The sequence below is a fragment of the Rhagoletis zephyria genome, unplaced genomic scaffold (genome assembly GCF_001687245.7).
Source record: "Rhagoletis zephyria isolate East Lansing unplaced genomic scaffold, Rhagoletis_zephyria_1.1 Rzeph_scaffold_09293, whole genome shotgun sequence".
Taxonomy (NCBI): domain Eukaryota; kingdom Metazoa; phylum Arthropoda; class Insecta; order Diptera; family Tephritidae; genus Rhagoletis; species Rhagoletis zephyria.
In genome coordinates, this window is record NW_016166372.1 from 10,205 (window position 1) to 24,525 (window position 14,321).

The window sequence follows — 14,321 nt, forward strand, 5'->3', positions numbered from 1 at the left end:
ATTTTATTTTATTTTATTTTATTTTATTTTATTTTATTTTATTTTATTTTATTTTATTTTATTTTATTTTATTTTAATTTATTTTAATTTTATTTAATTTTATTTATTCAAACTAACCTGTGACTTTGTTGCTTTTTCAATTTTTCCTAATTAATTTTAATTTAATTTAATTTAATTTAATTTAATTTTATTTTATTTTATTTTATTTTATTTTATTTTATTTTATTTTATTTTATTTTATTTTATTTTATTTTATTTTATTTTAATTTATTTTAATTTTATTTTATTTTATTTATTCAAACTAACCTGTGTCCATTTGTTGTTGTGCGTATCGTAGCGCTCTACCATATTTGTCGGCACCTCACTGCAGTCACCACCAAGAGCGTAAATATATTGGCCCGCGGAGGCTAACTGCAAGGCAAAAGAAAAAAGGTATTAATAAAGAGAAAACAGCGAATGCTTTGTTTTTGCATTCGAATAGCCTATGGCCTATACGTAGTTTTCCTCTGCTTCANATATTGGCCCGCGGAGGCTAACTGCAAGGCAAAAGAAAAAAGGTATTAATAAAGAGAAAACAGCGAATGCTTTGTTTTTGCATTCGATTAGCCTATGGAGTATACGTAGTTTTCCTCTGCTTCTCCCAAAAAACTCACCGCTATCGCACCCCGCGCCTGTAACAGCGGTGCACACTGCTCCCAACGATCCCGCCGTGGATTATATCGCTCGACCGCATTCGTGTCACTATCGGTGCCATTGTTTGTGACCATACCACCAACCACATACAAGTAGCCTTCATGCTTCAGCGCTGCAGCTCTTGTGCGACCAGTAATCAGCTTAGGTGCAGCGGTCAAACTATCGGTTTCGGGGTTCCAACTAAGATGTGGGATATGCGCACTTAGATATTTGTTAAATAAATTTAAACTTCCAACTTACACATATACTTTACGATTATCCTCTGAGTCTGCACCTATCATATATAGGCGATCCTGAAATTCGACAGCGTAATAACAACGCCAAAAAGGCTGTTCCGCTTTGAGCGGCTTCAAGGTGCGTATAGCGCGTGTTGTTGTATCGTAACAACATATTCTCACGCCATCCTTCCAATCGTAGAATAAGAGATATTGTTTCACTATTACTGTACGAAAGAGACCTTTAACTGGGATTTCATGGCAGACGGTCCAGTATTCTTTGGCGCTGTTGTACTTCAAGACCTTTGTGGAGTTCTGTAACCAGGAAAAAGATAACATATGAAAATAGAGGTCTATAAACGCAATAAGAATATCTCGGAAAGAAAAAAGCTAGGTAATGCAGTTTTTGGCGAGACTGAAATAGTAGTCGTGGCATTTAGAAAATAGGCGCAGAAGAATATCCTATTTTCGTTAGATCTGATCATTCATGTTTGGAAATAGAACCTATAGAGGACTGCCAACGCCGAGTTCGATATGTTCTCAGAAATACCAAAACCCCCTATAGAACTTGCATCGCATCGGGTATTCTCGCAGCTTTTGAAGAGGCCTAGGAATTTTTTCTGGATTTTTCTCCACTCTTAGGGAAGCTTTTAGGATTCTCTCGTTGTTTCGAAAAAATTACTGTTTTGCTCGAGAATTTCTGCGCATTCTCAGAATTTTCTTGGACCTTTAACTCTTATCGGAATTTTTTGGTACTTGTTGGGATGTTTCGCATAATTTTCGACACCTCTCGGTATTTTTTGTGACTTTTCGAAACAATTCTAGCATACCAAGATTTTTCGAAAACGTAACGTGATTTTTACTAATTGCTTGAACTTTTTTGTAAGTTTTCGGAGCTTTCTATATTTTTAACAATTTTTGTGAGTTTTCGATATTTGCTTGGGATTCTGCGGGACAATTTAGATCATTAGACAGTTTTTATATGTTCTCCAAAATTTTCGAGACTTCTAGAGATTTTATAGGGAACCTTATTTCGGGGCCTTTCGATATTTCTTTCATCACTATTCAAAATATTTTTTGTATTCCAAAGTTTATCGGGAATTTCGAGTAGTTTTCGGTAGTTTTATCGAGATTTTTTAAGATTACCTTGTGAAGTTTCCGGGACTTGTGAGGACTTTTTTAAACTTTTTTCTGATTTGCTCGGGAACTTTCTGGATTCTTTTCGAAAATTTTTAGACTTATAGATTTTTATTGGAGTTTTTTTTAGGACTTTTCTTAGTTTTTTTCGAGACTTTACGTGACTTATAGTCTTAGTCTTGCGGAATTTCTAGNATTCTTTTCGAAAATTTTTAGACTTATAGATTTTTATTGGAGTTTTTTTTTAGGACTTTTCTTAGTTTTTTTCGAGACTTTACGGGACTTATAGTCTTAGTCTTTCGGAATTTCTATAATTTCTCTCGAACGTACTTAATTGCATACCTCCGGTTCAAATTGCACAGCCAATAAACAGCTGTTGCTGTCGTTGTATGTGTACTTCACACCTACGTTGGCCGAAACATTTTGTACAGTTGGAATAGTTGCGATTTCTTTATCCCTCGAACAGGAAGAGCCCATTGCATGGCTGAATATTCAATCGGAATGAAGTTGTACTCGAATCGTCACAAATTTGTTCTATAAAAAGTGCCCAACTTTTGAGGGATTGCCTTTGTTTCAACTTTTGAATATTTTTTTTAGTTTTATAAATTTTTTTATCCGCATACACCGTTCTTACTCGCTTCTAAGACTGCACTAAACTTTGTAATGCATTTATGGAATGCAGTTGAAGTTTAGCTGGCATTTTTTTATTTTTATCAACACCGATAAGACAAGGTACTCGAGATAAGAATGAATCATACGTTTCTAATGCCAAATGTTTGTATGTTTGTACATATATGCCTCCATATGAATGCACTTGCATATGTACATATTTATGAATGACAGTGTTCCTACATAGATGACTGTCAATGTTTTAGCTTTCGTACGCCAGTAAACTACTACGTAGCTTCTCCGAACGATGGGTAGCGAGTTCAATCCAAAAAGTGAACAACTTCGACAGGAGAAAGCTGAGCTCTTTGCGTATTCGATCGAAGGCTGTCCAAAATTTTGTTTTTCTCTAGACAGCTTTGGATTATTTGTGTTAATAACAGTTGACCTGCCGATCATGATCAATAATATTTCTAAATTTCTTCCAATGCCCTTATGTCTGCTGTAAGAATTTATTTGTCAAAGTATCGATACAACTTTGGTGCACCCCCGTATCCATGCACTTTTTGTAGTTATAAAGATAAGGCTTGAAATATTTTTTTTTTGTTTGCAAAAATATTTAGAAATAGTACGTACATCGCTCATTTGCTGCAAGAATATCATAACATAAAAACGATTTTAATTAAGTATGCATCTTCTTCATAACTGTATCAATTTACCATTAGCAATAGAACATTAGCAGAAAATGTATCTTCATTTTTACTATGGTAGCGTATGTTAACTGTAAACTTGAAAGCCATTTTTCTCGAGTTTCTTATTTTTGGATAATGACACTCTTGTAGGAAATGAGATATATGTCGTTTTTGAGGTATACTTGTGAAACTGATAAGAACTTTGTTCTTATTTCTGATTTAATCATTCTGCGAAAAGCACTTGAAGTTAGCTAGTCATTGAAATGACAATAATGATAAGAGGGTTTTACTATGCGAATGTGAATATCTAAACTTTAGGTCTGTATAAGCTTTTAGGGATTGTACAGTGCTGATAACAACCGGAAATACACACGTTTGAATTAAATGGTTAGGATGGGAATGCGAGGTAATTGCGAACCAGCTGGCATGGAAGGGAAGCAATCTGTAATCGATCAGGTTTGCTCCAATTACCGAAAAGAAAACTATGTATCTTCAAACGAACTATGGCTTAGATCTGTTTTTATTGAACAAGATAATCATAAATGGGCCACGAGTTAATGGAGACAGATATTAGCCTCTAGTTCTCCTTGATCATCTCTACATTAGCTTAGAGATTGGTTTTATTAATGGACACTGACTTCTACCGCAGTTGCAGGAACGAGGAGGAGGTAACTAGCATCGAGCGCTTTCTCTGTCATTGTCTTGTCTTATCATAAATACGATAACGTAAACCGAAATATCTCCTTGACGACTGCCCAGCGGACTCAGAGTAAATCAGGGTAAATAAACCTGCAAAAAATTGTGCGACTAATCTCTAAAGAGAGTATTCCGAGATTACTCTCAATCGGGTACAATTGGGCATTATTTAACCGCAACTATTCGCATACGGGTATTATTGGATATCAATTAGTCCCAGACTCATATTTAATTTATTTATTTAAAAGTGACGAGTCGCGTTTTATATATAAAAGTGGTATTTATTAGTCCCAAGTTCCTTTGCGATTGCTCCCGGAGTCATCCCGGACTAGTCGAATTTTTTGCAGGGAAGTGAATACTTTATATGGGAAGGCAGATGAAGGTTCATATCAGGGCAAGGTAGTATATCACAATGGGGCTTCTGGCTCAAGTGTGACGCCCTAAATTCCTGAGTGAAAGTCAACGTAACATAACCTAAGCTATGGTGTATGCCTAATGCGAAGTATTAATCGTAGAACAAAATTACATAGCTTTGCACATTCTTCTATTTTCTTACTACACATGTATCCTCAATAAGAATGGTAAATGCACTCGCTGCGACAAGGTAAATGGCAAGGGCGAACTCTCCAACTTTCTCGCATTATCTGCCTTTTCTTCAAAATTTGTATCTACTAAGCTGTAATATATGATAACATCGCATCAAAAAAACTAGTCCCTTAACAGTTTTGAAATCAAGGACGAAATGGATTTTTAGAAAAATAAAACATTCAAAGGACAGCATCATTATAAAAAGGGCTGTCCTTTGAAATAAAGTACGGACGGTGACCGTAATTATACATATTGTCAAATACTTCCTTAGACCTAGGTGCGTCGAACCCTTTTAATTGCCAGTTACCAGGGTGGTTACACCATTATATAAATAAATCTTACTAATCCGGTTGCCGATGGATTTCGCAAGCAAACCTTATTTCCTTCCTTCCGCTTGCAGTGATTCCTACTGTTTGTCATTCTGTTCGTGTCGTCTCATGCCACGATTGAGAGAAATAGAGGTTGCCACATTATTGACTTTCTCCCCGAAGGAGGGGGCGTGCATTCATCACCGAAGAACACACAGTTTTGCCAGCCAAATTGTTGTCTGCTGCTGCTACTGGTCAGGGGATTTCCTTGCTTGGCGGTGTAAGCGCCTACGAGATTTTGGTGAGTCTGATAAAGTATGGCAGGCGTTTCACGACGCCATTTTGGAAATACCAACTGAGGCCAAGTATATCTCTTCCAGTCTTGGAAAGGAGGCCTTCCTCCTCATCTGGCATCACCAGCTGTTACCGCATTGAAAGCTACACTTGTTTGCAAGATTGATTGATTCAAAGCAGAGATAATTTTTGGCTTGCAAAATAAATTCAGTCCTCTACCTGGAGTCCTCCAGTTGCTATCACGCACTCATAAATATTGCGCTTGAGCGATTCAGTTTGCAGTTTCTTTATTATCATTTTCAGCATCAAAATGAGTCACATGATGGAAAGTCGTCCTGTCTTTGGCATTGATCGGCTGGCAGAGATCCTTCATAATTCTGCCGGTGCTGGTAGTGTTGCGCAACGCTATTTTGCAGAGCCCTAATTTCAGACTCATCAACTTAGATCAGTTGGCAGGTCGTCAGCTTCAGCGGCTTTGTTGTTTTTCAGCACAGAATTTTTTCAGAAAATGTGCAGGTTATTTGCAGGGACCGTAAAAGTTACAACTTTTATTAAAAAAATTGCTCTTTAACAATTACTTTTTTACTTTTATTTAATAACTCCTTAAACAACAGTGTTTTTATTTTTGTTTTATAAATCCATAATAACAAATATTTTTGATTTTGTTCTGAAAAATCTGCAAATAACAGTTATTTTTATTTATAGCAAGAGAAATTAAAAATTCATCGGCTGTAAGCGATATGTTTACCTGTTTTATTTCTTCCCGTTTATGCTCAATGAAAGCCAAATTTGCTAAGTCAAAAAGAGGTACAGGTAACTCGATAGGACCACAATGATCTTTTTATTAACAGCGAACCCTTTACACTCGTATGGAGTTTTGCTTTGCTTTAGACACTCAAAATATCGTCTTAAAAGTTTTGTAAAGTACTAGCAGAAAATGGCTATAAGCATTTTTTGTCCTCGCCTTTAAAACTTGCACAAATGGTCTTAGCAACTTTTCACTCCAAGCTTGCGTTTTGAAAACAAAGTTAATGTTCTGAATTTCCTTCCTGCGCGTTATGAATTAGTTACCATCACCAGCATATATTCAATTATAGCCACCCCAAATTGCTAAAGAAACTCATTTCTTTTACAACTCACACAAAACAACGCTAAAAATTTTAGTGAAATTTCTTGGCAAAAGTTAGCTGAGTCAACTAAATTAGCTCAGCTGTTCTGCTGCTACTCTCATTGTTCTTTGTTTGCATTTCTTTCGCACTCACTTCCCCATCACTTAGCGACTCAACTCAATTATGTACATATGTATACATACACTGCTACGTAACGGTTGTTTTTCTTTTACAAAGTTTCTACGCTAGATGGCGCAGTTGCTGCCAAGACGTTGGCAAATCGCCAAGTTAACGATAATGCAGCAAATTGAGAATAGATGGCGCTCAACGCGTTGTTGGTTGGAGTGAGTGCTGAAGGAAAGGGTAAGAAATGATGGCATAAAGAGAATATAATATATTATATATAAACTAAAAAAAAAAAACATACCTATTTAGAGGACTCACAAGACATCTTAGGCGTTGTAATGTCTTATAATCGTAATATGTTTTCATGTAAAACAACAATCCAAATGTCTTATGTGCACTTACTCTTTGCACTGGCAGACCGTTTAGTAGGCTTAAGCAACAAATGGCATACTTGACTGTACGCTAAGTTCACTTGCATATTAACACACACATGCACACACAAGCAGACTCTTGAGTAGTACCTTTGAAGTGAGAGGTTACTTGAAATTATGCGCTTAGTAGGGCGGTCGGCGCGCTTTGATGAGCTACCGCCGCCTTGGACGATGTGCAGCTAGCAAGGAAAGAAGCGTACGAAATGTTGCAAGTATCTAGTACATGCAAACTCAAGCTTCCTTGCAAGCTTCATACATATATATTTTTCTTTTTTGCTTCTATTTCCAACGCCACTCTCTGCTCGAGTGCCACTTCATTCACACCAAAAAAAGGATTTTCAAAGGAAAGCCGCCACTGCAGCTTTCTACGACACAGACAACGACACCTACATACATATAGAGCTGGCGTAAGGAAGTTGGCATTTCATTTTGTGGATTATAGTGCTGAGTTTTTCCTTTATGCATTGATGTGTGTTGAATTTATGCATTTGTGGGTGCCTACATGCATATATGTGCGTACATATGTATGCATATACATATAATGTTCTTGAGTGTCCTTACTTATTTAATGTACCACAACAGCGCTAAAATGTGCAACAAGCAGCTAAACAACACAATTAAGCAACACTTAAGGAGTTGACTTAAAAGACAAGCGGCAGATATCCTTATGTGAATATGTATGTATATACCTTTGTTCATACGAGTACATAAGTATGTCGTTTATGAAGAAAAGCCACTCAAAATCTGAAGGCATTTTAGAGAAAAGCTTTGAAGTTTCGCCGGTCAACTTTCGGTGGGATTGAGAGTACCGTAAACCGTTTGTATGCAAAATTGTTGAAATAGATGAAGTACAATTAAAGAACGATAAGAAGTAGTTCAAGAAACTGTATTTTTGAAATAAGTATAAGGGCTGTTTAAGTACTATAATGCAAAGCAGAGATATAATTGTCGATATATGTACATACATACTAGGGATATTAATTTTTTCGCTTCTTACTTTCCCGGGAGTTTCGGGATGTCATTATCACAATACCGGGATCCCCGGATTAGTTCCGGGATTTAGATATTCATTCTCCTACCATAAAATAAAAAAATTTGTTAAAAACCTATTTTTTATTAAAAGCGGCGTTTTTACTTTTTCTCTCTTATATCAGGATTTATTTTAAAGGACTTTGTAGTTTCAAAGATATGATTTATTCCAAAAATTATTTAAAAAATTCAATGCAATATAGAATAAAAATAGGGGTACCAAATGAAAGTGGAAATTTCTTTAGAGTTAAAAAAAAAATCAAAAATTTTTTGGGTTCACAAGGACGAATAGGTAATTTTTTAGCTGATAAAGTTGGAAGGACGAAATTTGAGGACGTTATCGTGTTTATATAAGTCCTGAGCATATATTTTTTTCAAAAACAAATATTGCGAAATTTCAAGGAAAAATTTTAAAAGGACATTTTCAATACTTACCAGTCGTTATGCACCAAAAAATTGAGTCTGTTTAAACTCTGCCGGATTTCCTCTTTAATTTTATACCTAGCACATTTCTCTGAATTTTTTAAATCATTTTTAATTACCGACGTCAGAGTGAAAAACTAAAAACGCAATTTTACTATATTTGGTCCATGGTTTCGCGAATATATTGATATTTGTGTGTAAAATTTACTAACGCACTGTGTTATATGTATGTATAATGAGCTAGTCATTTATAAAAAAGGTATTAATTATTAAATAAAACGAGAAATGTAGCCAATACTGGTCAAGAAAAGGAGTTTCTATTATTGCCATCAGTACAAATTACAAATCCCGAAATCCCGGGATTATTTGCCAAGAATCCCGGGATGTACGGGACCTAAAAAAGGCTGGGATCCCGGGATTAACATTCCTAATACCTACATATGTAGATGAATCTGGAATAATGGAAATGGTAACGAAAATCGTATTCGTGTTAATACCGATAATTTAATCGATTATATCGATAACGATTGAAATATTGAATTTTCATAAGCATGGTAACGTTAATAATCGTACAAGTATGCCTATCGATAACCCGGCCAGTTACGGAGCTAGTTGGGTGTAATTTAGGGGATAGATCCCCCCTCGTTAATGAACTACTATTTTTTACTTTTCCTTTAATAACACAATACCTATTTATACTTTTATTTCAAAATGATGGCAAATAACTTTTTTATTATTACATAAATATATACACACCAGTCTTTTAAGGCCTTCTGAAAAGCTTAACGTGAGAAAATAAACTAGACTTTCAGATGATTCGAGGTTTATGTACGCATTGATCCTGGTAGTAATAAAATAACAGATAGAAATAATGCTCTCTTCTCTAATCTCTCCCGTTCATCTTCATCTTGTTCTTCTTCTTTAGTGGCGCTGTAATCGCCTAAGCATTTTTGGTCGAGCTCAAAAGAGCATGAGTGGTTCTCCGTTGGATTTCAAGGCTGACTTTATTATTGGTGTTAATGCTGGTTCTTAAATAAACGAAGTTGTCCAATCAGTTCGCTGACGGCGGGCTTCAGTCTTTGACACAATACCCTCGATAAGACTTTGTAACCTATTTATGCTTAGAAGGCTGATCCCGTAGTAGTTGGCGCGTATGGCGGGGTCGTCGGGCATGCGTTCATCTGACCATATTCTGCATAAGAGTTGATGCATACAGCATGCAACTTATCAACACCTCGCCGACGTACTTGAGTAGCTCGGCTGGAAAGTCGTCAGTTCAAGCATCTTTGTTGTTTTTCAGCTACATAATCGCTATTCGAGCCTCATTATAGTCAGCTGGTGGGATATTGAATCCATCGTCATAGACTTTGGGTTCAGTTTCGTCTTGTCCACTACTTTCAGTGCTGTTGCCATTTTATGGGTGGAAAATAATTTCATACATTCTGGACATCGGTCGTCATGGTTTTTCTTACAGGAGTTCGCCTGGCGTTGTAACCTTCCGTAAGTCGCCTAATTCGCTTATCAAATTTTCGGTAACTTTTCCTCCCGGCCAGCATTTTAAGCTCTTCGCACTCACGTATTTCGGCCTCTGTCTTCTTATTGCGGCAAATACGTCTCGCTTTCCTCTTCATTTCTTTACAATGGAACCATATAGCTCGCGCTGCGCCTGATCACAGCGTAACCATGTAGGCTCTCCAACGCCGAATTTGCGCTCCTTTACGTTGTAACTGTAGTAGACTTCGCAGGTCTCCACGTTTACTTTGCCTTGCCCCATCCATCGCATTTCTTGGATGGCGGTGATATTAGTCTTTGTCTTCCCGATGACATAAAACAACCGGGCAGAGGCATCTGGTACCACAATATGGGTGTAAAATAAAGTGGAAATTTGAATTGAAAAAATAAATAAATGTTTTGATGCACAAGAACGAATAGGTATGGAAAAGTCCTTTTTAAATTTTATCTTGGAATTTCCTTGAAAATTTCCAATATTTATTTTAGAAAAAATTATATGTTAAGGACAAATGTATAACCGACCACATTTTCTAATTTCGTCGTTATATGCTTATTTTTTTTAGGATACAAAATTAACTAAGAGAGCATTTTCAATTTATCTATTTCTCGTTTTAAACGAAAAATAAAATTTGTTTAATTCTAAATAATTTTTTCTTGTATTTGCTGCCCACATTGTTATTTTACATTGCACTAAATTTTTTAAATAATATTTTTAATTAATCTTATCTTTGAAATTTCTTTACCGCACGTCTGAGAGAAAAAAGAAAACCGCAGTTTTAGTAGATATATTTGACCCCTAGTTTCGCGAGTATGCATATAGATTCTTTCGCGAGTTTTGATTTTGTTTTTGTTTTTGTCGCACAGTGTTTTTAGTTTTTTTGTTGAGATTATAAAAGTCCACTGAACGTCCCCCCAAAAAATATTGTAAAATTAGGTGGTAAAAAGGTCTGCAATTTTTTGATAAAAATGGTATGAAATTTTTGGAGTGCAATAGAATTTTTTTTATCTACTTACATATAGACATACATACGAGTATAGAAGAAAGCGTAGCTAATCAAGTGATGCTTTTGTATACGTAAGTGTGTCCACATAATTCATATATTTACTTTTATCCGACGTTACCCTCGATTATTTTATGTCAAAGAGCATTTGCACTTAGAATTTGGAATTTTGGATCACCATTTTCGTTTCGTAGTTTAAGTGAAAGTGTGTGTGTGTTTTTCGGTAAGATATGCTTGGGATTGCTTCGTTTTGAAATGCAGCAATATGATGCTCCAATATACCTACATACATACATACATGCAAACACAATCGCACAGAAACCCACACACACTCAGTACTGGCATCATATCCTACTCTACACAACAAAAGCAACTCAATAAATGCGCACTAAACCAGAATATTATTATCATTATGCAAACGTACTTGTATGGAAATTTACATACGCAAATGTACACCCACTCACGTAAATAAACGCACACATACACCTATGTATGTGTTTAGACGTGACTCACTTGCTGGCATGTAATTTTATTAGTGTTGGTTGGTTGCTTAGTGGTCTGCCGCTAGTGCGCCAAAAGGCACACTACACAGCAGCTTATAAACACACCAGCACGTACACACATACAAATGCCGTTGCCACCTTCTTCCAACTCCAACCTACTCCTTGCTCCTTGCATACGCTGCCAACAAATATTTTGCATAATAATAATGGCTACGCATGCAGTCAAGTCCAGTTCAGTTGAGTTGAGTCGAGTCGAGTCGAGTCGAGTCGGTAGTATTTAATGGACTGGAAAACTGTCCAGTGCGAAGGAGCAAAGATTTAACATGACAACAACATTACAACAACCATGGCTATAATAGTACAACAGCAACCAGTAACAAGCAATTGCCACAACAATAACATTACATATTTAGCTGAGCATCAACAATACACAGGCGTGTAATAATAACTCCAACCAAACAGCAGCAGCAGCAGTCGAAAATTTTTTAGAGTACAAGCTTTTTGTACGTGAGTGTAATGTCCGAGTGTAGCGCATAAAGTTTATTGTAGCATAAAACGTGGGTCTCCACCTGCTGCATACACTACACACTACATACATACATAACAGTGTTGGTAGTCTATGACGCAGGCATGCATACAAATTACTCGTTGATCGCATCGAGATACACCAAACGTACATGTGTACATGCAGCAGCAGCAGCTAATGGAGCCAAAATTTTGTCCACAAACATTGCGAGTGGCCCGTTGTTGTTAAATCATGAACACAGAGAGGCATAAATACTTTTGTACATACAGTGCCGAACAGAAGTATCTGCACAGTGAATTTTTCGCAATATATACAAAGTTATTTATTTTCTATAATTTTTTATAAAAACATAGTTCATTCTACACCAAAAAAACATGATAATAAAATCTCTAAACTTTGTGCAAAACTCAGGAAAATTCATAACATATAACAAAGTGCAAGTTTGAAGTCGCTAGAAAATCGCGTTGATTTTTGGCAATTTTTTTCACGCAAGTTCTTCCATACAAAGTATATTCGACAATTATTTATTGTATGGAGAAAATGAGCAACACCTTCCACTAAAAAAATTGCCTAAAATAAACGCGAGTTTCTAGAAACTTTAAACTTGCTTTTTGACATACTAAAATTGATTGAACTATAAAACTGCATACTTAGAATTTTTCTAAAAAATCTGAATAAAAAGTTGCAAATTAGTGTGCAAATTTATTGTATTTTCCTGAGTTTTGCACAAAGTTTAGAGATTTTATTTTTATGTTTTTTGGTGTAAAATGAACTATATTTTTATAAAAAATTATCGAACATAAATTAGAATAAAACACTTTGCATATATTGCGAAAAACTCTCTGTGCCAATACTTTTGATCGTCACTGTATGTATGTATAACTATACACAAATGTATGCATACGTTTTTATATATGTACAGTGGGGAGCAGTGATGAGTACATGACGATTTTCGTTAAATATTTGCAAAGGTTTTTAAAGTTAAATTTTTTTTGTTATTTTTTCATAAAAAACTTTCAAACTCAATAGAGTTAAAAAAATTTAACAAATTCTCATTAAAATTTAGAGCTTTTTAATTTGATTTTTTTTTTTAATTTTTTCGAGTGCAAGCTTTAAGCAGTTGTAAAATCGCCTTGATTTTTAATATATTTTTTTTTTTTTAAATAACAAGAGAAATTCATAAAAACTGGCGTAGATTTTTTTAATTTTCTATGCGAACGGTTTTGCACATTTTCTTCCATAGGAAATTCATGCTTGTATGAACATGTGCAGAAAGCCGTCACCAAAAAAAAAAAAAAACTCAAAAATCAACGCGATTTTGCAGCCGTTTAAACTTCTAAAAAATGTAATTAAAAAGTTTGTTTTTCTAAGCGCTGTATAAAGTTTAAAAGTTTGATTTATATGCTTTTGTTTAAATCATGAACCATTTGTTTGTGATAAAATACCAAAAAAAAAATTTACTTTAAAAACCTTGCAAATATTTAATAAACATCACCATCACTGCTCCCCACTGTACCTATTTTCCTAGATCCATGATATTTTATAGGAGCATGTGCGTAGGTAAATGTTATGCTCTCGCCGACTGACCGGCTGACAGTTGCTGTGTGAGCAGTTGTGCCAAGCTAACCAGTAGCGCTGTAAATGAATGCAAGTTCTTTGACGATTTCATTCACTTCGTTGATTTTTCTTATACACTTTCACATTTTAGTTAAAAATTTGTTGGAAACACTTTTCAATTATTTACTTTTTATTCGTCGAATTATGCGTTTTCAATTAAATCACTAATTAACGGAGACTTCATTCATAGTCATAAGTGACTAACTGAATTAGCCGAACTCACTCTGCAGTCATTAGTGACTTAATTCTCTCGTGCGAAGTTTTATTATCACTTTGGATGAAATTGTATAGCTTTTGAAGGAATATTTCACTTTTAATTCAAGAGAAGTCAGCATTTTGAATTAATTCACTTGTCCTAGGTGACTAAATGAATTAAGTCTAACTCATGCTACAGTCATTGGTGACTTCATTGTCACGTTAGTACTATTCGAATTGCCTTACACATAGGATTGAGCGATTGTTTTGTATACTTTTAGAGCACAGAGTAGACTATAAGACGAAAGGTTTTTTTAAAAAGTGGCCCAGAGGTGGAAATTCTTTATTTAATTCACAACTTCGCGCGCACTAATGTCGCAGCCACCGAGCAGGAGTCCAATTATCAATTCCCGTCCCCTGCATTTTTAACATTTTTTCATAAATCGTTTGAGAATTACTGAATTCGGTGCTGAACGAATGAAACGTACAAACTTGCTCACTCAAAAAACTCTCTTAGTGGGTAGTGCACACGATTAGTCTGCCAAGCCCACCAGCGCAAGCACCGTACACACACATAGCTTTGGTTAATTTTGCGTTGCATGTAATCGTAGGTTGTGCGT

General features: G+C 35.5%; 1 protein-coding gene across 1 annotated transcript; it reads right to left on the minus strand.

Annotated features, from left to right (window-relative positions):
- Positions 1-306: 306 nt before the first annotated feature.
- LOC108375680 (kelch-like protein diablo) lies at positions 307-2,688 on the minus strand (the record flags this gene model as incomplete). Its single annotated transcript, XM_017631823.1, has 4 exons — positions 2,388-2,688; positions 934-1,223; positions 654-873; positions 307-411 (listed from the first exon to the last, which is right to left on the minus strand). Coding segments are annotated over exons 1-4 (750 nt in total), but the record flags the coding sequence as incomplete, so codon positions are not given.
- Positions 2,689-14,321: the final 11,633 nt, after the last annotated feature.